The 24,227-nt window shown below is 42.5% G+C and overlaps 1 protein-coding gene across 3 annotated transcripts in view; it reads left to right on the forward strand.

The window, feature by feature from the left end:
- Positions 1-973: 973 nt before the first annotated feature.
- The window catches only part of LOC118936589 (ABC transporter G family member 23), a 67,064-nt gene continuing 43,810 nt past the window's right edge, over positions 974-24,227 (forward strand). The window contains exons 1-7 of one of the 3 annotated variants that reach the window (XM_090217676.1): positions 1,376-1,639; positions 2,142-2,182; positions 4,037-4,188; positions 7,498-7,657; positions 9,287-9,441; positions 11,933-12,040; positions 12,980-13,073. In XM_090217676.1, coding sequence (XP_090073802.1) covers positions 4,052-4,188; positions 7,498-7,657; positions 9,287-9,441; positions 11,933-12,040; positions 12,980-13,073 — 654 coding nt within the window. In that variant the 5' untranslated portion in view covers positions 1,376-1,639; positions 2,142-2,182; positions 4,037-4,051. Of the gene's footprint in view, positions 1,104-1,375; positions 1,640-2,141; positions 2,183-4,036; positions 4,189-7,497; positions 7,658-9,286; positions 9,442-11,932; positions 12,041-12,979; positions 13,074-24,227 lie in introns of those variants that run through there. The other 2 variants (XM_090217674.1, XM_090217675.1) reach the window with 2 other exon arrangements.

A 24,227-nucleotide genomic window follows, 5' to 3' on the forward strand; every position in this document is an offset into this window, starting at 1 on the left:
GACAGGCCCTGTGAAGGCTTGGTTAGAGGGGCAGTAGCCCTGTGAAGGCTTTGTTGGAGGGCATAGGGGTAGCCACGTGAAGGCTAATTGGAAGGGCAGCTGTAGCCCTGTGAAGGCTAGGCTGGAGGTGCAGGGGTAGCCCTGTGAAGGCTAGGTCGGAGGGGCAGGGGTAGCCCTGTGAAGGCTAGGTCGGAGGGGCAGGGGTAGCCCTGTGAAGGTTAGGTTGGAGGGGCAGCTGTAGCCCTGTGAAGGCTAGGCTGGAGGTGCAGGGGTAGCCCTGTGAAAGCTAGATCAGAGGGGCAGGGGTAGCCCTGTGAAGGCTAGGTCGGAGGGGCAGGGGTAGCCCTGTGAAGGTTAGGTTGGAGGGGCAGGGGTAGCCCTGTGAAGGTTAGGTTGGAGGGGCAGGGGTAGCCCTGTGAAGGTTAGGTTGGAGGGGCAGGGGTAGCCCTGTGAAGGCTAGGTAACACACAATAACATTTACACATGACATTTTTGTCATTCAGCAGATGCTATTTAGAGTGACATATTTTAATTCCAAAGTGTGTGTGTGTGTCCTCTCTCTCTATCTAGAGTGTGTGGCCTCTCTCATCTCTGCAGGCCGTGCGGTTCAGGGAAGAGTTGGTTTCAGTGGTTCTGATGCAGACCGATGTGGTGCAGCAGCTTCCTCTTCCCTCCCTACTGAAGACATCCACCACCCTCACATGAATTCCCCGTCACACAGAGGGGCGGTTTAGACAGGCATGACCAAAAACGATATAGGTGATGCACACGTTTTTTTGTTTTGTTTTGTTGGCTCTGTTTTGTGTGGTCAGATGTTACTGAACATGTTTATACATTTTTGTATGATTGCCTGTATTGTTTGCATTTGATGCTTGCTAATAAAAAATAGTATTGGTCTGTTTTCAGACACCTTTCCTAGTTCCCTTTCCTTCACCGCCAGTAGATGGAGATAGTAGCCTATTGATTTTAGTGAGGCCATCTGCTGGGGAGCTGAGGCTGGATGCATCTCCCGCCAACCGACGACCATGGCCTCTGAGGCAGCAGCCGCGGATGATGCTGCGACGACAGGAGGACCGCCCGAATGCACCGAGATGGAGGAGCAGGTATGCAACGTTTGTAAGCCGGCAAAGCTGGATACATGGGCACATTATTTAGTGAGGTATTTTATGGAAGATCTGACAATGCAATACGGCTAACGCTGATATGTATATGCTGAAATAACTCCATAGACAATTAGCATTTCAGAAAAAAGCACCATAGGCCCAGTAAATAGGGACATCCTTAGGATGTGGGAAAAGATAGTGATGGAATAAAAGGAGACGCGTGTTTGAATTCCGTTCCTGTGGGCATAACAATGGAATTTCTGGTGCAGAGTGGAAGTGCACTGCGGCGTTTATAAAATAAGCATTGATTTGAAATGACATGAAAACCTAGCAGCTGTCTATACCGGCATGTAGCCAACCGATGTATAAAAATAGCCAGGCACCAACACGCATCACAGGTCATGCATGCATGACGCTTTCGCTGCCGAATTCATGGTCAATTGTAGGATAAATGCGCTAGTTGGGTGAACCGACAGAGTCCGACATGCTCCGTTTTGGACGTGCTGTGAAGCGGAAGTTGACAGGCTCTCTGTAAGGTAGTTTTTGTCTACGAGATGATTGGAGAACGAAAGCTTGTTCTATATTCTGTATCGGATTGTGATGATAGCAGACGGGCTAAATTAGCTTTGGATAAATGCACTGCTGATTCACGAAAGAGCGAACCGGCACCAGTTGGAATGTTATTGCGCCTATAAATGAATTAGCTGTTACAGTTACAACAGAATATATGGCTGCTCCGTTTATTACGATGGAGTCCCGCTGCCATATATAGGCTACCTAAACTGAAGAAAATCATAGGAAGGTGTCGTGGTAGGAGTGTCGCGGTTTGTTTTTGTAGTTTATAATTTGTCTCGCTAATTCTCTGTTAATGTAATTTAGTAGTAGAATAACAGGTGCATGTATTCCAGAGAGAGACTTCTCCCTTCTCGAAACCCAACCTGCTCTACCACGTTGCAATATAACCTACCTACACCGTTGGCTAGGCAGACACACACAGACTACAGTGCAGGTGGCTACATTGTTGCTCTTCATCCCCAGTAGGCTACTAAACGTCTCCTGGAGGAGAAGGACTATTTCAGGTGAGTCCCTGTCACAATGTTGGACAAGCTGTTATTCCTAGTTGGCTAAATTAAGCATTCAGCTTGTGTTTTCGTATTTTTATATAGTTTGTGATTGTCCCTCTTTCAAAGATTAGGTAGGTTAAACGTATAGTACAGTATCAGTGGGTATCTGATATAATAACGACAAATCGGTGTGTTAGCATCAAATGTAGCCTACCTGGCTTCCAATTTATTTTCTTAATTTAAAGTAATCTGGTGAACACAGTAGTTTACTTCAACATCTTGTTGGATGGCTCAAATTATACTTTTTTAAACCTTTTTCTTATTTTTATGGAGCTTTAAACTTGAACTGGAGTCTTTAATCTGTTAATATCAAGTATTTCAGATCATTTGCGGTCTGCAATTTGATTAATAAAAACGTTGAACTTCGAGCAGAAAGAATAGAACCATGGACAAATTCCCTTACAGTGAATGAATACGTCTGTCTGTGTAGATGGGCTTTATAATGTCTCACTTATCAATATCCTATATTACAACGTTGTTACAGCACAACGATGTCCTGGCTATTACTATCATAACAATAGTACCGGTCTGTACATATGCTGCCATGTGGAATTGTGTCAAAGAAGGTGACCTTGATCAAATGAGTCAGATTACGGAGTGGTTTCCCTCTAATCTCGTCACGGTGGAATGAAAGATGTTGGATTATGTGAGGGAGAACGGGGAAGCCAACACAGAGAAAGGGAGACAAACAAGGGAAGCCAACACAGAGAAGGGGAGACAAACAGGGGAAGCCAACACAGAGAAAGTGAGAATGAAACAGGGAAAGCCAACACAGAGAAAGGGAGACAAACAGGGGAAGCCAACACAGAGAAAGGGAGAATGAAACAGGGGAAGCCAGGGAAAGGAGGCAGGGATTAAAGATGATTTTGAACCAGGGTGCGTCCCAAATGGTACCCTATTCCCTATATAAACCACTATATCCCTATGGGCCTTGGTGAAAAGTAGTGCACTACGTAGGGAATAGGGTGCCAGTCTGGGTTGCTCTACGACCTAGATTCAATGCAGGCCAAGTTACAGGCACGCCACCACCAGACCTGGGTTCATATTCTGTTTTGAACTCTCTCAAATACTTTGATCGTTTGCTTTAGCCTGCCTGGAGTGCCAGATGGGCAGGGTTTACAGTTGTGGGACTATTCTATTGGGCCCATTAAACCAGGCAAGATCAATCAAGCACAGAGAAAGCATTTGAAATGATTTTCAAATAATATTTCAACACAGGTCTGCTACAGGACACAGACACAGATTCACGGCAGCTAGTTGCTGAGGAGATGTCATTTAGTTCACTTTCTGTGGTCCGTAATGAGCAAGTCCTTAGTTGGTCTGCATCCCAAATGACAACCAATGTTCCATATAGTGCACTACTTTTGACCAGGGTCCTATATGGGCTCTGGTCAAAGATAGTGCACTACGTCTGGAATATGGTGGTGCCCTTTGTAAACGCAGCCTGGTGTGTTTTCCCTGTATGTGCTACTGCGTCTGTTTCTGCAACGAGACCCTTAATGCCATAGGTGGTAGTACCCTTGCCCCGTAACCATAGTCGCCGGTTCACGTCCTGCCCCGGCTGTTCTCCCTCAATTGTTACTCGGGCTGCAACATTCGGGTAACTTTCCCCAAATTCCCAGGTTTTGCCTGAAACCCTGGTTGGGGGATTCCTGGATTTCCTGCCTATTCCTTCCTGATTCCATGAATCTTCTAACTGGGGTTTCTGGAAAACCTGGGAATTTTGGGAAAGAAACCCTAATCACAACACTGGGCCATAATGCTGTGAAGGGGGGTGATTGATTTTTTAACTTGTTTTTCTTCTTTCAGTTGGCGGAGGGAAGAATGAAGGCAGACGAGGAAGCTCCTCCCCCCTCCCCGGGGCTGGGGGGTTCGGCGATCCGGTGTCGGGAAGTGTGTCGGTCGTACGGTGAACTCAAAGTCCTGAGTAATCTCAACTTGACCGTGCCACAGGGACAGATGTGAGTAAACCATATTGACACTACAACCTCACACAGTCCTAACCCTAACCGTACACCATGACACTGACCTCAGTAGTGCGTACTGCCCTGTGGGGTATTCAATCAGAAAAGGTTGTCCTGAGTGTCCAGGATAAGTCAAAACACCACTTCACCCCGCAGTAAGACAGAGCATGTTAATATCGCTAATAAGTAATGGACTTACATGGTATTAATATGTAATGTTCTTACATGTTATTAATATGGAATGTTCTTACATGTTATTAATATGGAATGTTCTTACATGTTATTAATATAGAATGTTCTTACATGTTATTAATATGGAATGGTCTTTCATGTTATTAATATGGAATGTTCTTACATGTTATTAATATGGAATGTTCTTACATGTTATTAATATGTAATGTTCTTACATGTTATTAATATGGAATGTTCTTACATGTTATTAATATGGAATGGTCTTTCATGTTATTAATATGGAATGTTCTTACATGTTATTAATATGGAATGTTCTTACATGTTATTAATATGTAATGTTCTTACATGTTATTAATATGGAATGGTCTTACATGTTATTCATATGTATTGGTCTTACTTGTTATTAATATGTAATGGTAGGTTGAAGGAGGAGTAGGGTGACAGGATGGTAAACACTCAGAGAAGGAGGAGTAAGGTGACAGGGTGGTAAACACCCAGAGAAGGAGGAGTAGGGTGGTGAACACTCAGAGAAGGAGGAGTAGGGTGACAGGGTGGTGAACACTCAGAGAAGGAGGAGTAGGGTGGTAAACACTCAGAGAAGGAGGAGTAGGGTGGTAAACACTCAGAGAAGGAGGAGTAGGGTGACAGGGTGGTGAACACTCAGAGAAGGAGGAGTAGGGTGGTAAACACTCAGAGAAGGAGGAGTAGGGTGGTGAACACTCAGAGAAGGAGGAGTAGGGTGGTGAACACTCAGAGAAGGAGGAGTAGGGTGGTGAACATTCAGAGAAGGAGGAGTAGGGTGGTGAACACTCAGAGAAGGAGGAGTAGGGTGGTAAACACCCAGAGAAGGAGGAGTAGGGTGGTAAACACCCAGAGAAGGAGGAGTAGGGTGGTAAACACCCAGAGAAGGAGGAGTAGGGTGGTGAACACTCAGAGAAGGAGGAGTAGGGTGACAGGGTGGACTGTAGAAAGAAAATAATATAAGAAATAGATTAAGAAAACCCAGTAAAATAAATATCTACAGTATTTAATGAAGAGCCTCTTGTTGATGTTGAAACTATCTTTCTCTTTCCTCTCTTTCTGTAACGGTTTTCTTGAGGTGAAGGAGAGGCGGACCAAAACGCAGCGTGGTGGTTATTCATGGTTCTTTAATATAGACACTATACATGAATAAACTAACAAACCAAGAAATGTGAAAAAAACAAAACAGCCCTATCTGGTGCAAACACAGAGACAGGAACAATCACCCACAAACACACAGTGAAAGCCAGGCTACCTTAGTATGATTCTCAATCAGAGACAACTAATGACACCTGCCTCTGATTGAGAACCATACTAGGCCGAAACATAGAAATCCCCAAATCATAGAAAAACAAACATAGACCGCCCACCCAACTCACGCCCTGACCATACTAAATAATGACAAAACAAAGGAAATAAAGGTCAGAACGTGACACTTTCTCTCGCTCTCTTACTCTTTCTGTCCCTGTCTGTTTTTTGTTTCTCTTTCTCTCTTCCTTTTCTTTCTCTCTGTCGTCCCCCCCCTCTCACACACACATACACACACACACACACACACACACACACACACACACACACACACACACACACACACACACACACACACACACACACAGCCAACTGCTTAATCTGCGTTATTCTGTGAGTTGAGTGGACTTCAAAAGGACAAGAATTTGAGCTGATGAGTTAAAGTTTGTTTAGTGAACTCTGCTCGAAGTGAGCTGCATTTCAACAAGCTTGTTTAGTAAAAATGACTAATTCATGTTTGCTCAAAACCCACACACATCATTACAATTTTTCCCACCATGCTCTTGCAGGTTGATTTTCAGAATTGTTTGTTTCAATACCTGTTTTTTTTTTATGTAGCATACACATTTGTTGGTTGATTAGTCTTATGCTACACAAACATAAATAACATAATAGATGTTTCTAAACTAATCCAATCTGTTCCTAGTTGCACCTGTTAATGAGATGGCTGTTCCAGGTAAGATTATTTAGGTAGTCTCAATAATCTTCCCTACCCCTGCAGTCATCCTCAATGCAGGTAGCGCATTAATTAAAAGTTCCAGTTGTTGAATATCCTTACTCTGGCTGGATTCCAATAGGAATTACACTTTTCAAGCCAGCATAATATTACTTACAGGCTTGATGTGGCGTGTAAAACAGGAGTTTCAATCAACAGTTTTAGGGTGGAACTTAGCCCTCAATGGAAGGCCTTAGAGGGGTGATTCCCCTCTAATCAGGGACTGGTTTAGACCTGGGACACCAGGTGGGTGATTCCCCTCTAATCAGGGACTGATTTAGACCTGGGACACCAGGTGCGAATTCCCCTCTAATCAGGGACTGGTTTAGACCTGGGACACCAGGTGGGTGATTCCCCTCTAATCAGGGACTGATTTAGACCTGGGACACCAGGTCCTTGCAATTAATGATCAGGGAGAACAGAAAACCAGCAGGCTCCCGGACCTCGTAGGGTCAGAGTTGAATACCCCTGATCTAAACCTTACATAAAGTAGACAATGTAATTGGGTTCTTGCATATATAAATTACGTTTAACATGGACTCCCACGTGAATCATGCATCAATGTCATTGGAAGTTCTATGTGAGTTATGCTTAAGAGTCAGACCATACTGAGTTATACAGATTACATACTGTACTATCATACTGTCATATCATACTATACTGTCATACTATCATATCATACTATACTATCATACTGTACTATCATATCAAACTATACTATCATACTGTACTATCGTATCATACTATACTATCGTATCATACTATACTATCATACTATACTAACATATCATACTATAATATCATACTATACTATCATATCATACTATACTATCATACTGTACTATCATATCAAACTATACTATCATACTATACTATCGTATCATACTATACTATCGTATCATACTATACTATCATACTATACTAACATATCATACTATAATATCATACTATACTATCATATCATACTATACTATCGTATCATATCATACTATACTATCATATCATACTATACTATCATACTGTAGTAATATGTATGATTTAGTTCAAATGTTCTTCCTGTTATCTTACAGCTACGGCCTGCTGGGTCCGAGTGGGTGTGGGAAGACCACACTGTTGAAATGCATTGTGGGAACACTGAAGATCTCCCGAGGGCACATCAGCGTGTTGGGGAAGCCGCCCGCATTTCCTGGTCACCAGGTCCCTGGGAGGATGGTGGGGTACATGCCACAGGTAAACTGTTATCTTATAGGTACACAACATACCACAGGTAAATAGATTTATGGATGACGCAATCTCTATCGCACTCCACACTGCACTTTCCCACCTGGACAAGAGGAACGAACACCTATGTGAGAATGCTGTTCATAGACTACAGCTCAGTGTTCAACACCATAGAGCCCTCCAAGCTCATCACTAAGCTCAGGACCCTGGGACTGAACACCTCCTTCTGCAACTGGATCCTGGACTTCCTGACGGGCTGCCCCCAGGTGGTGAGGGTAGGTAACAACACATTGATCCTCCACACTAATCCTCAACACGGGGGCCCCTCAGGGGTGCGTGCTTAGTCCCCTCCTGTACTTCCAGTTCACCCACAACTGCGTGGCCGCGCACGACTCCAACACCATCATTAAGTTTGCTGACGACACAACGGTGGTTGGCCTGATCACCGACGACGACGTCAACAAGACAAATGAGCTGATAATGGACTATAGGAAACGGAGTGCCGAGCACGCCCCCATCATCGAGAGCTTCAATTTCCTTGGTGTCCACGTCACTAAGTAATTATTATGGTCCACACACACCAACACAGTCATGAAGAAGGCACGACAACTCCTCTCTCCCCTCAGGAGGCTAATAATATTTAGCATGGACCCTCAGATCCTCAAAAAGTTCTACAGCTAAACCATTGAGAACATCTTGACTTGTTGCATCACTGCTTGGTATGGCAACTGCTTGGCATCTGACCTCAAGGCACTACAGAGGGTAGTGCATACGGTCCCAGTACTTCACCGGGGCAGAGCTCCCTGCCATCCAGGACCTCTATACCAGGCGTTGTCAGAAGAAGACCCTAAATATTGTAAAAGACTCCAGCTACCCATGCCATAGACTGTTCTCTCTGCTACCACAAGGCAAGCGGTGCCGATGCACCAAGTCTAGAACCAACAGGACCCTGAACAGCTGCTACCCCAAAGCCATAAGACTGCTAGTTTGTTAAATAGTTTACCAATTGCTACCCGGACAATCTGCATTGACCCTTTTTTCACTAACTATTTTGACTCATCACGTACGCTGCTGCTACTGTTTATTATCTATCCTGTTGCCTAGTCCCTTTACCCATACCTATATGTACATATCTACCTCAATTACCTATCGACTCGATACTGGTAACCCCGTGTAGATAGCCAAGTTATCGTTACTCATTGTGTATTTATTCCTCGTGTTATAATTGTTCTATTTTCTCTCTCTGCATTGTTGGGAAGGGCCCCGTAAGTAAGCATTTCACTGTTAGTCTACACCTGTTGTTTACCAAGCATGTGACAAATAAGATTTGATTTGATTTGACAGATGCACAAACCTCAGTTCCAAAATGGACTCCTAACCTTTCAGACACTATGTATTGAGACATATGACTATAAATACCATGACAACATGATATGTCAACATAACATACTGTAGCAAAACACAACATTTTAATTTGTCTCATAATTTAGTTCTTGTCTATCTTCATTTAAAATGTGTATAGAAAACGTTTAGTGTTTTTATCTTTCTCACCTTTGTAATAAATGTGCTGTATAAATAAAGTTTGATTTGATATCAACACAACACAAACCATGACATACCATTGTGTTTGTCCTTTAGGACCTGGCGTTGTACAATGAGTTTACCATCAGTGACACTCTGACGTTCTTCGGAAGGATCCACGGCCTGTCATCTACGGACACCCAGGCACGCATGGACTTCCTGGTGGACTTCCTGGACCTACCTCAGAAGAGCAAACTAGTCCGAAATCTCAGGTAACACAACCGTGTCAACACAGTGGTGTCAAACATACGAGCCCATTAAATATGGCCCACGGATGGGTTGGATTTATATCATTGTTCATTTATTTGTTTTAATTAGGGGGAAAACAATCTACACATTAAAATAACAAAAACCAAATGGAATCTATGTATACATGATAATGTACCTACATCTATAGTCTCTTCACTCTGTCCAGCTGGATAACAGTCATCTATAGTCTCTTCACTCTGTCCAGCTGGATAACAGTCATCTATAGTCTCTTTACTCTGTCCAGCTGGATAACAGTCATCTATAGTCTCTTCACTCTGTCCAGTTGGATAACAGTCACTAGTAGTGCACTAGTATATCCCATTTTGATCTGGGGACAAAGTAGGCTACAGCCAAGGCTCAGATGGCTAGAAATAGAAGGAAACAGTTTCCTCCTGAGTAAGTTTCTGTTTGTGTGTCACGGCTTCTGTAAAAATGCTGTGTTTTTGCAACAGACATCTGTCAAGATGTCAATGCCAAAAGAAGGCTCCCGCACTGACTGTACAGAACCAACAGCTCTCAGTCCCAGTATTCTGACTGTACAGAACCAACAGCTCTCAGTCCCAGTATCCTGACTGTACAGAACCAACAGCTCTCAGTCCCAGTATTCTGACTGTACAGAACCAACAGCTCTCAGTCCCAGTATTCTGACTGTACAGAACCAACAGCTCTCAGTCCCAGTATCCTGACTGTACAGAACCAACAGCTCTCAGTCCCAGTATTCTGACTGTACAGAACCAACAGCTCTCAGTCCCAGTATCCTGACTGTACAGAACCAACAGCTCTCAGTCCCAGTATCCTGACTGTACAGAACCAACAGCTCTCTGTCCCAGTATCCTGACTGTACAGAACCAACAGCTCTCTGTCCCAGTATTCTGACTGTACAGAACCAACAGCTCTCTGTCCCAGTATTCTGACTGTACAGAACCAACAGCTCTCAGTCCCAGTATCCTGACTGTACAGAACCAACAGCTCTCAGTCCCAGTATCCTGACTGTACAGAACCAACAGCTCTCTGTCCCAGTATCCTGACTGTACAGAACCAACAGCTCTCTGTCCCAGTATTCTGACTGTACAGAACCAACAGCTCTCTGTCCCAGTATTCTGACTGTACAGAACCAACAGCTCTCAGTCCCAGTATCCTGACTGTACAGAACCAACAGCTCTCAGTCCCAGTATCCTGACAGTACAGAACCAACAGCTCTCAGTCCCAGTATTCTGACTGTACAGAAGCAAGGCATCCAGATAAATGTGTCTTAACTAACTCACCAATTATGTCATAGTAGTGTAATTGGCCCTTGAACCTGTGAAAGCACTGGTGTGGCCCTTAGCTCTCGGCATCCCCCCTACCTCACAAGGACCCAGTGCTGTGCTGTAGTACAATAAACATCCCCCTGTACCTCACAAGGACCCAGTACTGCCCTGTAGTACAATAAACATCCCTCTTGTACCTCACAAGGACCCAGTACTGCCCTGTAGTACAATAAACATCCCTCTTATACCTCACAAGGACCCAGTACTGCCCTGTAGTACAATAAACATCCCTCTTATACCTCACAAGGACCCAGTACTGCCCTGTAGTACAATAAACATCCCCCTTATACCTCACAAGGACCCAGTGCTGCCCTGTAGTACAATAAACATCCCCCTTATACCTCACAAGGACCCAGTGCTGCCCTGTAGTACAATAAACATCCCCCTTATACCTCACAAGGACCCAGTGCTGTGCTGTAGTACAATAAACATCCCTCTTGTACCTCACAAGGACCCAGTACTGCCCTGTAGTACAATAAACATCCCCCTTATACCTCACAAGGACCCAGTGCTGTGCTGTAGTACAATAAACACCCCCCTTATACCTCACAAGGACCCAGTGCTGTGCTGTAGTACAATAAACATCCCTCTTATACCTCACAAGGACCCAGTGCTGCCCTGTAGTACAATAAACATCCCTCTTATACCTCACAAGGACCCAGTGCTGCCCTGTAGTACAATAAACATCCCTCTTATACCTCACAAGGACCCAGTACTGCCCTGTAGTACAATAAACATCCCCCTTATACCTCACAAGGACCCAGTGCTGTGCTGTAGTACAATAAACATCCCCCTTATACCTCACAAGGACCCGGTGCTGCCCTGTAGTACAATAAACACAAGGTTAATGTTGCAGGGTTTCTCTGCTGCCTTACCAGCCCTGCTAACACACCGACTACACTGAGAAACCAGTGAGTGTGACCCATGTCAAACAAATGCAGCTGGATGGATCAGATATATCAGGTGTTTTATGTAACATTGTGTGTGTGTGTGTGTGTGTGTGTGTGTGTGTGTGTGTGTGTGTGTGTGTGTGTGTGTGTGTGTGTGTGTGTGTGTGTGTGTGTGTGTGTGTGTGTGTGTGTGTGTGTGTGTGTGTGTGTGTGTGTGTGTGTGTGTGTGTGTGTGCGTGCGTGTGTGTTTACAGCGGAGGGCAGAAACGGAGGGTGTCTCTAGGAGCGGCCTTACTTCAGAACCCCCAGTTATTGATTCTGGATGAACCCACAGTCGGGGTGGACCCTGTGCTGAGAGCCAAGTATGTACTGAACACACACACACGCGCACATACACACACACACACACACACACACAACCTTCTACAACAATTCACCTGCTTCACATTTCCCCCTTTTACATCCAATATAATGAATGTCATATACAGTCTGTAGATAACAGAGTAGTTTATGAACAACACTCTGTCTCCAACAGTCTGAAGATAACAGAGTAGTTTATGAACAACACTCTGTCTCCAACAGTCTGTAGATAACAGAGTAGTTTATGAACAACACTCTGTCTCCAACAGTCTGAAGATAACATAGTAGTTTATGAACAACACTCTGTCTCCAACAGTCTGAAGATAACAGAGTAGTTTATGAACAACACTCTGTCTCCAACAGTCTGAAGATAACATAGTAGTTTATGAACAACACTCTTGTCTCCAACAGTCTGAAGATAACATAGTAGTTTATGAACAACACTCTGTCTCCAACAGTCTGAAGATAACATAGTAGTTTATGAACAACACTCTGTCTCCAACAGTCTGAAGATAACATAGTAGTTTATGAACAACACTCTGTCTCCAACAGTCTGAAGATAACATAGTAGTTTATGAATGACACTCTGTCTCCAACAGTCTGAACCTGTCAAACACACTCTCTGCCCCTCATTACAGAAACCATTTTGTCTCTCATTCAGAATGACTGTATACATCCTGTTGGAAGTATCTGGTTGTATAATCTGATTGTGTAATGGTACCAGTGCTCTGTTACAAAGCCCAGCCAAATCAGTCCAGTCAGGGTAATCCCAGGCAGGTCATAAGGTTAAGGCTGTGTGTCAAATGGCACCCTATTCCCTTTATAGTGCACTACCAGGGCTCATAGAGCTCTGGTAAGTAGTGCCCTTTATAGAGAATAGGGTGCCATTTGGGACCATAGGATGTTGCCCTTAAACTGAGTTGTGTCATGTGTCCCTGTAGGATCTGGCAGCATCTAGTAGAGATTGTGAAAACTGGAAAAGTATCAGTCGTCATCACCACTCACTACATCGAGGAGGCCAGGCAAGCCAACGTGGTAAGATACAGTCTATATACATGATAACTACCTACTGATAGACACTACATAGAGGAGGCCAGGCAAGCCAATGTGGTAAGATACAGTCTATATACATGATAACTACCTACTGATAGACACTACATAGAGGAGGCCAGGCAAGCCAATGTGGTAAGACACTCACTCTGTCACACACAGTCCTTTTGTCAAATGCTCCTCTGTGAACACTGTGCCTTGTTGATCTGTTGTCATAAGAGGAAATGGGAAACAGACAGAGCTTAACTGACCGTCCCTCCAAATACTTTATGAGCAGGCAATTATGAGGTCCCCTCTGCTGAGAAACAATGGGTTCTTTGGTAGTTCCTGTAGTTCTTCTGTGTTTTACCGTTTTAGAAAGGGGGGAGAGGTGCACCATTCCAGTTATATACACTATTCCAGTTTTATTCCAGTTATATACACTATTCCAGTTGTATACACTATTCCAGTTATATACACTATTCCAGTTGTATACCCTATTCCAGTTGTATACACTATTCCAGTTATATACACTATTCCAGTTATATACACTATTCCAGTTATATACACTATTCCAGTTATATACACTATTCCAGTTATATACACTATTCCAGTTATATACACTATTCCAGTTATATACACTATTCCAGTTATATACACTATTCCAGTTTTATTCCAGTTATATACACTATTCCAGTTATATACACTATTCCAGTTATATACACTATTCCAGTTGTATACCCTATTCCAGTTATATACACTATTCCAGTTTTATTCCAGTTATATACACTATTCCAGTTATATACACTATTCCAGTTATATACACTATTCCAGTTTTATTCCAGTTATATACACTATTCCAGTTTTATTCCAGTTATATACACTATTCCAGTTTTATTCCAGTTATATACACTATTCCAGTTGTATACCCTATTCCAGTTAAATACACTATTCCAGTTATATACACTATTCCAGTTATATACACTATTCCAGTTTTATACACTATTCCAGTTATATACACTATTCCAGTTATATACACTATTCCAGTTATATACACTATTCCAGTTATATACACTATTCCAGTTAAATACACTATTCCAGTTATATACACTATTCCAGTTATATACACTATTCCAGTTATATACACTATTCCAGTTATATACACTATTCCAGTTATATACACTATTCCAGTTATATACACTATTCCAGTTATATACACTATTCCAGTTATATACACTATTCCAGTTATATACACTATTCCAGTTTTATTCCAGTTATATACACTATTCCAGTTGTATACACTATTCCAGTTATATACACTATTCCAGTTTTATTCCAGTTATATACACTATTCCAGTTGTATACACTATTCCAGTTATATACACTATTCCAGTTATATACACTATTCCAGTTATATACACTATTCCAGTTATATACACTATTCCAGTTGAATACACTATTCCAGTTATATACACTATTCCAGTTATATACACTATTCCAGTTATATACACTATTCCAGTTATATACACTATTCCAGTTATATACATTATTCCAGTTGAATACACTATTCCAGTTATATACACTATTCCAGTTGTATACACTATTCCAGTTGTATGGCCCTCACCATGTTCTCCATCAGACTAGTAGTGTTCATTCCCTATCCTGACTGGTTCAAAGTCTAATGCCTAGGAGCTACTGCTCTGTAATCTACAGATTAGGTTCCTGTAAAAGCTTTTTCCTGGTTTTCCTCTGAGATGATGTTTGTTTCTGAGCAGCCTTTTTCCTCAGTGAGGAAATGAAATGTGATAAGAGTTGTGAAGGGGACAGACATGAAGGATGTGGTACTGAGGGATGTTTTGGTCCTGTACCACATGAACTACAGTACTGAGGGATGTTTTGGTCCTGTACCACATGAACTACAGTACTGAGGGGATGTTTTGGTCCTGTACCACATGAACTACAGTACTGAGGGGATGTTTTGGTCCTGTACCCCATGAACTACAGTACTGAGGGGATGTTTTGGTCCTGTACCACATGAACTACAGTACTGAGGAGATGTTTTGGTCCTGTACCACATGAACTACAGTACTGAGGGATGTTTTGGTCCTGTACCACATGAACTATGAACTACAGTACTGAGGGATGTTTTGGTCCTGTACCACATGAACTACAGTACTGAGGGATGTTTTGGTCCTGTACCACATGAACTACAGTACTGAGGAGATGTTTTGGTCTTGTACCCCATGAACTACAGTACTGAGGGGATGTTTTGGTCCTGTACCACATGAACTACAGTACTGAGGGGATGTTTTGGTCCTGTACCACATGAACTATGAACTACAGTACTGAGGGATGTTTTGGTCCTGTACCACATGAACTACAGTACTGAGGAGATGTTTTGGTCCTGTACCCCATGAACTACAGTACTGAGGGGATGTTTTGGTCCTGTACCACATGAACTACAGTACTGAGGGATGTTTTGGTCCTGTACCACATGAACTACAGTACTGAGGAGATGTTTTGGTCCTGTACCCCATGAACTACAGTACTGAGGGGATGTTTTGGTCCTGTACCACATGAACTACAGTACTGAGGGGGTGTTTTGGTCCTGTACCACATGAACTACAGTACTGAGGGATGTTTTGGTCCTGTACCACATGAACTACAGTACTGAGGGGATGTTTTGGTCCTGTACCACATGAACTACAGTACTGAGGGGATGTTTTGGTCCTGTACCACATGAACTACAGTACTGAGGGGATGTTTTGGTCCTGTACCACATGAACTACAGTACTGAGGGATGTTTTGGTCCTGTACAACATGAACTATGAACTACAGTACTGAGGGATGTTTTGGTCCTGTACCACATGAACTACAGTACTGAGGGGATGTTTTGGTCCTGTACCACATGAACTACAGTACTGAGGGGATGTTTTGGTCCTGTACCACATGAACTACAGTACTGAGGGATGTTTTTGTCCTGTACCACATGAACTACAGTACTGAGGGATGTTTTGGTCCTGTACCACATGAACTACAGTACTGAGGAGATGTTTTGGTCCTGTACCCCATGAACTACAGTACTGAGGGGATGTTTTGGTCCTGTACCACATGAACTATGAACTACAGTACTGAGGGATGTTTTGGTCCTGTACCACATGAACTACAGTACTGAGGGATGTTTTTGTCCTGTACCACATGAACTACAGTACTGAGGAGATGTTTTGGTCCTGTACCACATGAACTACAGTACTGAGGGGATGTTTTGGTCCTGTACCACATGAACTATGAACTACAGTACTGAGGGATGTTTTGGTCCTGTACCACATGAACTACAGTACTGAGGGATGTTTTGGTCCTGTACCACATGAACTACAGTACTGAGGGATGTTTTGGTCCTGTACCACATGAACTACAGTACTGAGGGATGTTTTGGTCCTGTACCACATGAACTACAGTACTGAGGATATGTTTTGGTCCTGTACCCCATGAACTACAGTACTGAGGGATGTTTTGGTCCTGTACCACATGAACTACAGTACTGAGGGATGTTTTGGTCCTGTACCACATGAACTACAGTACTGAATACTACAGTATTTACATGCCTTATTTGTTCACATCTGCTTCATGAGCAGATTCATGAACAGATTTTGTGAATAGATTTCGTGAACAGATTTCATGAGCAGATTCGTGAACAGATTTCATGAGCATATTCATGAACAGATTTCATGAGCAGATTCATGAGCAGATTTCATGAGCAGATTCGTGAACAGATTTCATGAGCATATTCATGAACAGATTTCATGAGCAGATTCATGAGCAGATTCATGAGCAGATTCATGAACAGATTTCATGAGCAGATTCATGAACAGATTCATGAGCAGATTTCATGAGCATATTCATGAACAGATTTCATGAGCAGATTCATGAACAGATTTCATGAGCAGATTCATGAACAGATTTCATGAGCAGATTCATGAGCAGATTCATGAGCAGATTTCATGAACTGATTCGTAAGCTGATTCATAAGCAGGTGGAAAAAAACATACAGTACGAATATACAGTAGATTGTCTGTAAATAACTGATGTGAATATGTACAGAAAACCAAAGGAGAAAGTCTTCACAGTATATCTGGTTATTTGCCTCAATGGGCCCTGGTCAAAAGTAGTGCACTAAATAGGGAATAGGGTGCCTTTTGGTACGCGTAATAGATGTCCTTTACAATACAGATCTAAGATCAGATTACATTTAGCCCCCATAGAGCTGTATCAATATAGGGTTGGAACATATCTAACCCTGTGTCTGAGGTATCAGTGGTTAGTGGTAACTTCTGCCTACTGTATTCCCTCTGACCTATTACCACGAGACAGATATTTAGACAACTTCTGCCTACTGTATTCCCTCTGACCTATTACCACGAGACAGATATTTAGACAACTTCTGCCTACTGTACTCCCTCTGACCTATTACCACAAGACAGATATTTAGACAACTTCTGCCTACTGTACTCCCTCTGACCTATTACCACAAGACAGATATTTAGACAACTTCTGCCTACTGTATTCGCTCTGACCTATTACCACGAGACAGATATTTAGACAACTTCTGCCTACTGTATTCCCTCTGACCTATTACCACGAGACAGATATTTAGACAACTTCTGCCTACTGTATTCCCTCTGACCTATTACCACGAGACAGATATTTAGACAACTTCTGCCTACTGTATTCGCTCTGACCTATTACCACGAGACAGATATTTAGACAACTTCTGCCTACTGTATTCCCTCTGACCTATTACCACGAGACAGATATTTAGACAACTTCTGCCTACTGTATTCCCTCTGACCTATTACCACGAGACAGATATTTAGACAACTTCTGCCTACTGTATTCCCTCTGACCTATTACCACGAGACAGATATTTAGACAACTTCTGCCTACTGTATTCCCTCTGACCTATTACCACAAGACAGATATTTAGACAACTTCTGCCTACTGTATTCCCTCTGACCTATTACCACGAGACAGATATTTAGACAACTTCTGCCTACTGTATTCCCTCTGACCTATTACCACGAGACAGATATTTAGACAACTTCTGCCTACTGTATTCCCTCCCCTCTGACCTATTACCACGAGACAGATATTTAGACAACTTCTGCCTACTGTATTCCCTCCCCTCTGACCTATTACCACGAGACAGATATTTAGACAACTTCTGCCTACTGTATTCCATCCCCTCTGACCTATTACCACGAGACAGATATTTAGACAACTTCTGCCTACTGTACTCTCCATCCCCTCTGACCTATTACCACGAGACAGATATTTAGACAACTTCTGCCTACTGTCCTCCATCCCCTCTGACCTATTACCACGAGACAGATATTTAGACAACTTCTGCCTACTGTCCTCCATCCCCTCTGACCTATTACCACGAGACAGATATTTAGACAACTTCTGCCTACTGTATTCCCTCCCCTCTGACCTATTACCACGAGACAGATATTTAGACAACTTCTGCCTACTGTATTCCCTCTGACCTATTACCACGAGACAGATATTTAGACAACTTCTGCCTACTGTATTCCCTCTGACCTATTACCACGAGACAGATATTTAGACAACTTCTGCCTACTGAATTCCCTCTGACCTATTACCACGAGACAGATATTTAGACAACTTCTGCCTACTGAATTCCCTCTGACCTATTACCACGAGACAGATATTTAGACAACTTCTGCCTACTGTATTCCCTCTGACCTATTACCACAAGACAGATATTTAGACAACTTCTGCCTACTGTATTCCCTCCCCTCTGACCTATTACCACAAGACAGATATTTAGACAACTTCTGCCTACTGTATTCCCTCTGACCTATTACCACGAGACAGATATTTAGACAACTTCTGCCTACTGTATTCCCTCTGACCTATTACCACGAGACAGATATTTAGACAACTTCTGCCTACTGTATTCCCTCTGACCTATTACCACGAGACAGATATTTAGACAACTTCTGCCTACTGTATTCCCTCTGACCTATTACCACGAGACAGACATTTAGACAACTTCTGCCTACTGTATTCCCTCTGACCTATTACCACGAGACAGATATTTAGACAACTTCTGCCTACTGTACTCTCCATCCCCTCTGACCTATTACCACGAGACAGATATTTAGACAACTTCTGCCTACTGTATTCCCTCTGACCTATTACCACAAGACAGATATTTAGACAACTTCTGCCTACTGTATTCCCTCTGACCTATTACCACGAGACAGATATTTAGACAACTTCTGCCTACTGTATTCCCTCTGACCTATTACCACGAGACAGATATTTAGACAACTTCTGCCTACTGTATTCCCTCCCCTCTGACCTATTACCACGAGACAGATATTTAGACAACTTCTGCCTACTGTATTCCCTCTGACCTATTACCACGAGACAGATATTTAGACAACTTCTGCCTACTGTATTCCCTCTGACCTATTACCACGAGACAGATATTTAGACAACTTCTGCCTACTGAATTCCCTCTGACCTATTACCACGAGACAGATATTTAGACAACTTCTGCCTACTGAATTCCCTCTGACCTATTACCACGAGACAGATATTTAGACAACTTCTGCCTACTGTATTCCCTCTGACCTATTACCACAAGACAGATATTTAGACAACTTCTGCCTACTGTATTCCCTCCCCTCTGACCTATTACCACAAGACAGATATTTAGACAACTTCTGCCTACTGTATTCCCTCTGACGTATTACCACGAGACAGATATTTAGACAACTTCTGCCTACTGAATTCCCTCTGACCTATTACCACGAGACAGATATTTAGACAACTTCTGCCTACTGTATTCCCTCTGACCTATTACCACAAGACAGATATTTAGACAACTTCTGCCTACTGTATTCCCTCCCCTCTGACCTATTACCACAAGACATACATTTAGACAACTTCTGCCTACTGTATTCCCTCTGACCTATTACCACGAGACAGATATTTAGACAACTTCTGCCTACTGTATTCCCTCTGACCTATTACCACAAGACATACATTTAGACAACTTCTGCCTACTGTATTCCCTCTGACCTATTACCACAAGACATACATTTAGACAACTTCTGCCTACTGTATTCCCTCTGACCTATTACCACGAGACAGATATTTAGACAACTTCTGCCTACTGTATTCCGTCCCCTCTGACCTATTACCACAAGACAGATATTTAGACAACTTCTGCCTACTGTATTCCCTCTGACCTATTACCACAAGACATACATTTAGACAACTTCTGCCTACTGTATTCCCTCTGACCTATTACCACGAGACAGATATTTAGACAACTTCTGCCTACTGTATTCCCTCCCCTCTGACCTATTACCACAAGACAGATATTTAGACAACTTCTGCCTACTGTATTCCCTCTGACCTATTACCACGAGACAGATATTTAGACAACTTCTGCCTACTGTATTCCCTCTGACCTATTACCACGAGACAGATATTTAGACAACTTCTGCCTACTGTATTCCCTCTGACCTATTACCACGAGACAGATATTTAGACAACTTCTGCCTACTGTATTCCCTCTGACCTATTACCACGAGACAGACATTTAGACAACTTCTGCCTACTGTATTCCCTCTGACCTATTACCACGAGACAGATATTTAGACAACTTCTGCCTACTGTATTCCCTCTGACCTATTACCACGAGACAGACATTTAGACAACTTCTGCCTACTGTACTCTCCATCCCCTCTGACCTATTACCACGAGACAGACATTTAGACAACTTCTGCCTACTGTATTCCCTCTGACCTATTACCACGAGACAGACATTTAGACAACTTCTGCCTACTGTATTCCCTCTGACCTATTACCACGAGACAGACATTTAGACAACTTCTGCCTACTGTATTCCCTCTGACCTATTACCACGAGACAGATATTTAGACAACTTCTGCCTACTGTATTCCCTCTGACCTATTACCACGAGACAGACATTTAGACAACTTCTGCCTACTGTATTCCCTCTGACCTATTACCACGAGACAGACATTTAGACAACTTCTGCCTACTGTATTCCCTCTGACCTATTACCACGAGACAGACATTTAGACAACTTCTGCCTACTGTATTCCCTCTGACCTATTACCACGAGACAGATATTTAGACAACTTCTGCCTACTGTATTCCATCCCCTCTGACCTATTACCACGAGACAGATATTTAGACAACTTCTGCCTACTGTATTCCCTCTGACCTATTACCACGAGACAGATATTTAGACAACTTCTGCCTACTGTATTCCATCCCCTCGGACCTATTACCACGAGACAGATATTTAGACAACTTCTGCCTACTGTATTCCCTCTGACCTATTACCACGAGACAGACATTTAGACAACTTCTGCCTACTGTATTCCATTCCCTCTAACCTATTACCACGAGACAGATATTTAGACAACTTCTGCCTACTGTATTCCATCCCCTCTGACCTATTACCACGAGACAGATATTTAGACAACTTCTGCCTACTGTACTCTCCATCCCCTCTGACCTATTACCACGAGACAGACATTTAGACAACTTCTGCCTACTGTATTCCCTCTGACCTATTACCACGAGACAGATATTTAGACAACTTCTGCCTACTGTATTCCCTCTGACCTATTACCACGAGACAGATATTTAGACAACTTCTGCCTACTGTATTCCCTCTGACCTATTACCACAAGACAGACATTTAGACAACTTCTGCCTACTGTATTCCATTCCCTCTAACCTATTACCACGAGACAGATATTTAGACAACTTCTGCCTACTGTATTCCCTCTGACCTATTACCACGAGACAGACATTTAGACATCTTCTGCCTACTGTATTCCCTCTGACCTATTACCACGAGACAGATATTTAGACAACTTCTGCCTACTGTATTCCCTCTGACCTATTACCACGAGACAGACATTTAGACAACTTCTGCCTACTGTATTCCATTCCCTCTAACCTATTACCACGAGACAGATATTTAGACAACTTCTGCCTACTGTATTCCATCCCCTCTGACCTATTACCACGAGACAGATATTTAGACAACTTCTGCCTACTGTACTCTCCATCCCCTCTGACCTATTACCACGAGACAGACATTTAGACAACTTCTGCCTACTGTATTCCCTCTGACCTATTACCACGAGACAGATATTTAGACAACTTCTGCCTACTGTATTCCCTCTGACCTATTACCACGAGACAGATATTTAGACAACTTCTGCCTACTGTATTCCCTCTGACCTATTACCACGAGACAGACATTTAGACAACTTCTGCCTACTGTATTCCATTCCCTCTAACCTATTACCACGAGACAGATATTTAGACAACTTCTGCCTACTGTATTCCCTCTGACCTATTACCACGAGACAGACATTTAGACAACTTCTGCCTACTGTATTCCCTCTGACCTATTACCACGAGACAGACATTTAGACAACTTCTGCCTACTGTATTCCATCCCCTCTGACCTATTACCACGAGACAGACATTTAGACAACTTCTGCCTACTGTATTCCCTCTGACCTACAAGACAGACATTTAGACAACTTCTGCCTACTGAATTCCATCTGCCCTATTATCACGAGACAGACATTTAGACAACTTCTGCCTACTGTATTCCCTCTGACCTATTATCACGAGACAGACATTTACATCTGAGTAATTTAGCAGATGTTGTTATCCAGAGAGATGGATCAGTTCTCACTTCTCTATTGTAGCCAGTTCCATTGTCCTGCAGAACCACTAAGGCAGAAGTGAAAGTAGTGTGAAGTGCATAGTACTGTATTCTGCATTTAGCTTCTCACACTCAACACAGATCTGATGGAAACACACTGATAAGACTCTCTATGTTCCAAATGGCACCATATCATTATTATTATTATTATAGTGCACTACTTTCTACCAGGACCCATAGGGCTCAGGTTAAAAGTAGTGCACTATATAGGGAATAGGGTGCCATTTGGGACAGGGGGTCCTTGTACCACCTGTGTAATGTATTCAGACCTGATTTAGGGCACAATCTATCACCACAGTGTGTTCTACTCTCCAGTTCTACTTCTGTGTTCTACTCTACAGTTCTACCTCTGTGTTCTACTCTACAGTTCTACCTCTGTGTTCTAGTCTACAGTACTACCTCTGTGTTCTAGTCTACAGTTCTACCTCTGTGTTCTACTCTACAGTTCTACCTCTGTGTTCTACTCTACAGTTCTACCTCTGTGTTCTAGTCTACAGTACTACCTCTGTGTTCTAGTCTACAGTACTACCTCTGTGTTCTAGTCTACAGTTCTACCACTGTGTTCTACTCTACAGTTCTACCTCTGTGTTCTACTCTACAGTTCTACCTCTGTGTTCTAGTCTACAGTTCTACCTCTGTGTTCTACTCTACAGTTCTACCTCTGTGTTCTACTCTACAGTTCTACCTCTGTGTTATATTCATCCATAAGAACTCATGGCTTCATTATAAACACCTTGTTGGTCATCAGTTTGTCAATGGCCCAATGCAGATAACAACATCAACAAATACCTAATTAGACCTAATACTTTCTAATAACCCGGAGAGAATAATCAAACTATTGATAACTGAGATCAGATCGTAATTTAACCGTGATTGCAAGAAAGCTTACAAAACAGAGTTTCAATTGAAATACTTGTGAGGTAACAACGACGCTCATTAACTTAAAAATAAAACTATACTAAGACAATAACATGTAAGAGAAAGAATACCCTACCTTGGTTAGATGACAGACTGTGGTAAAATCAGGGTCTAATAGAAAGGAAGAAATCACTAAAAACATGTGGACAGAAATCTGTTCAGAGAGCTGAGAAACAAGGTCATCTCCAGCTACAAGGTCATCTCCAGCTAAGACAATCAACAGACAACTTCTTCATAAATGAGGTGAAAGGTGATTTGGAAAAACAGACAGTTTAACAGGAAAGACACATTTAAGGGAGATATACAACTGGAAGGGGATGGGAGATTGATAGAGGATAGCTACTCTCTAGCCACTATTTTAATCATTTCTTTATTCAGTTTACAGTGAGAAAGTTATGTATCACCCAATGTGGTGACTTTTT

The sequence above is a fragment of the Oncorhynchus mykiss genome, chromosome 23 (assembly GCF_057628025.1).
Source record: "Oncorhynchus mykiss isolate SJ-2025 chromosome 23, ASM5762802v1, whole genome shotgun sequence".
NCBI classification, from domain to species: domain Eukaryota; kingdom Metazoa; phylum Chordata; class Actinopteri; order Salmoniformes; family Salmonidae; genus Oncorhynchus; species Oncorhynchus mykiss.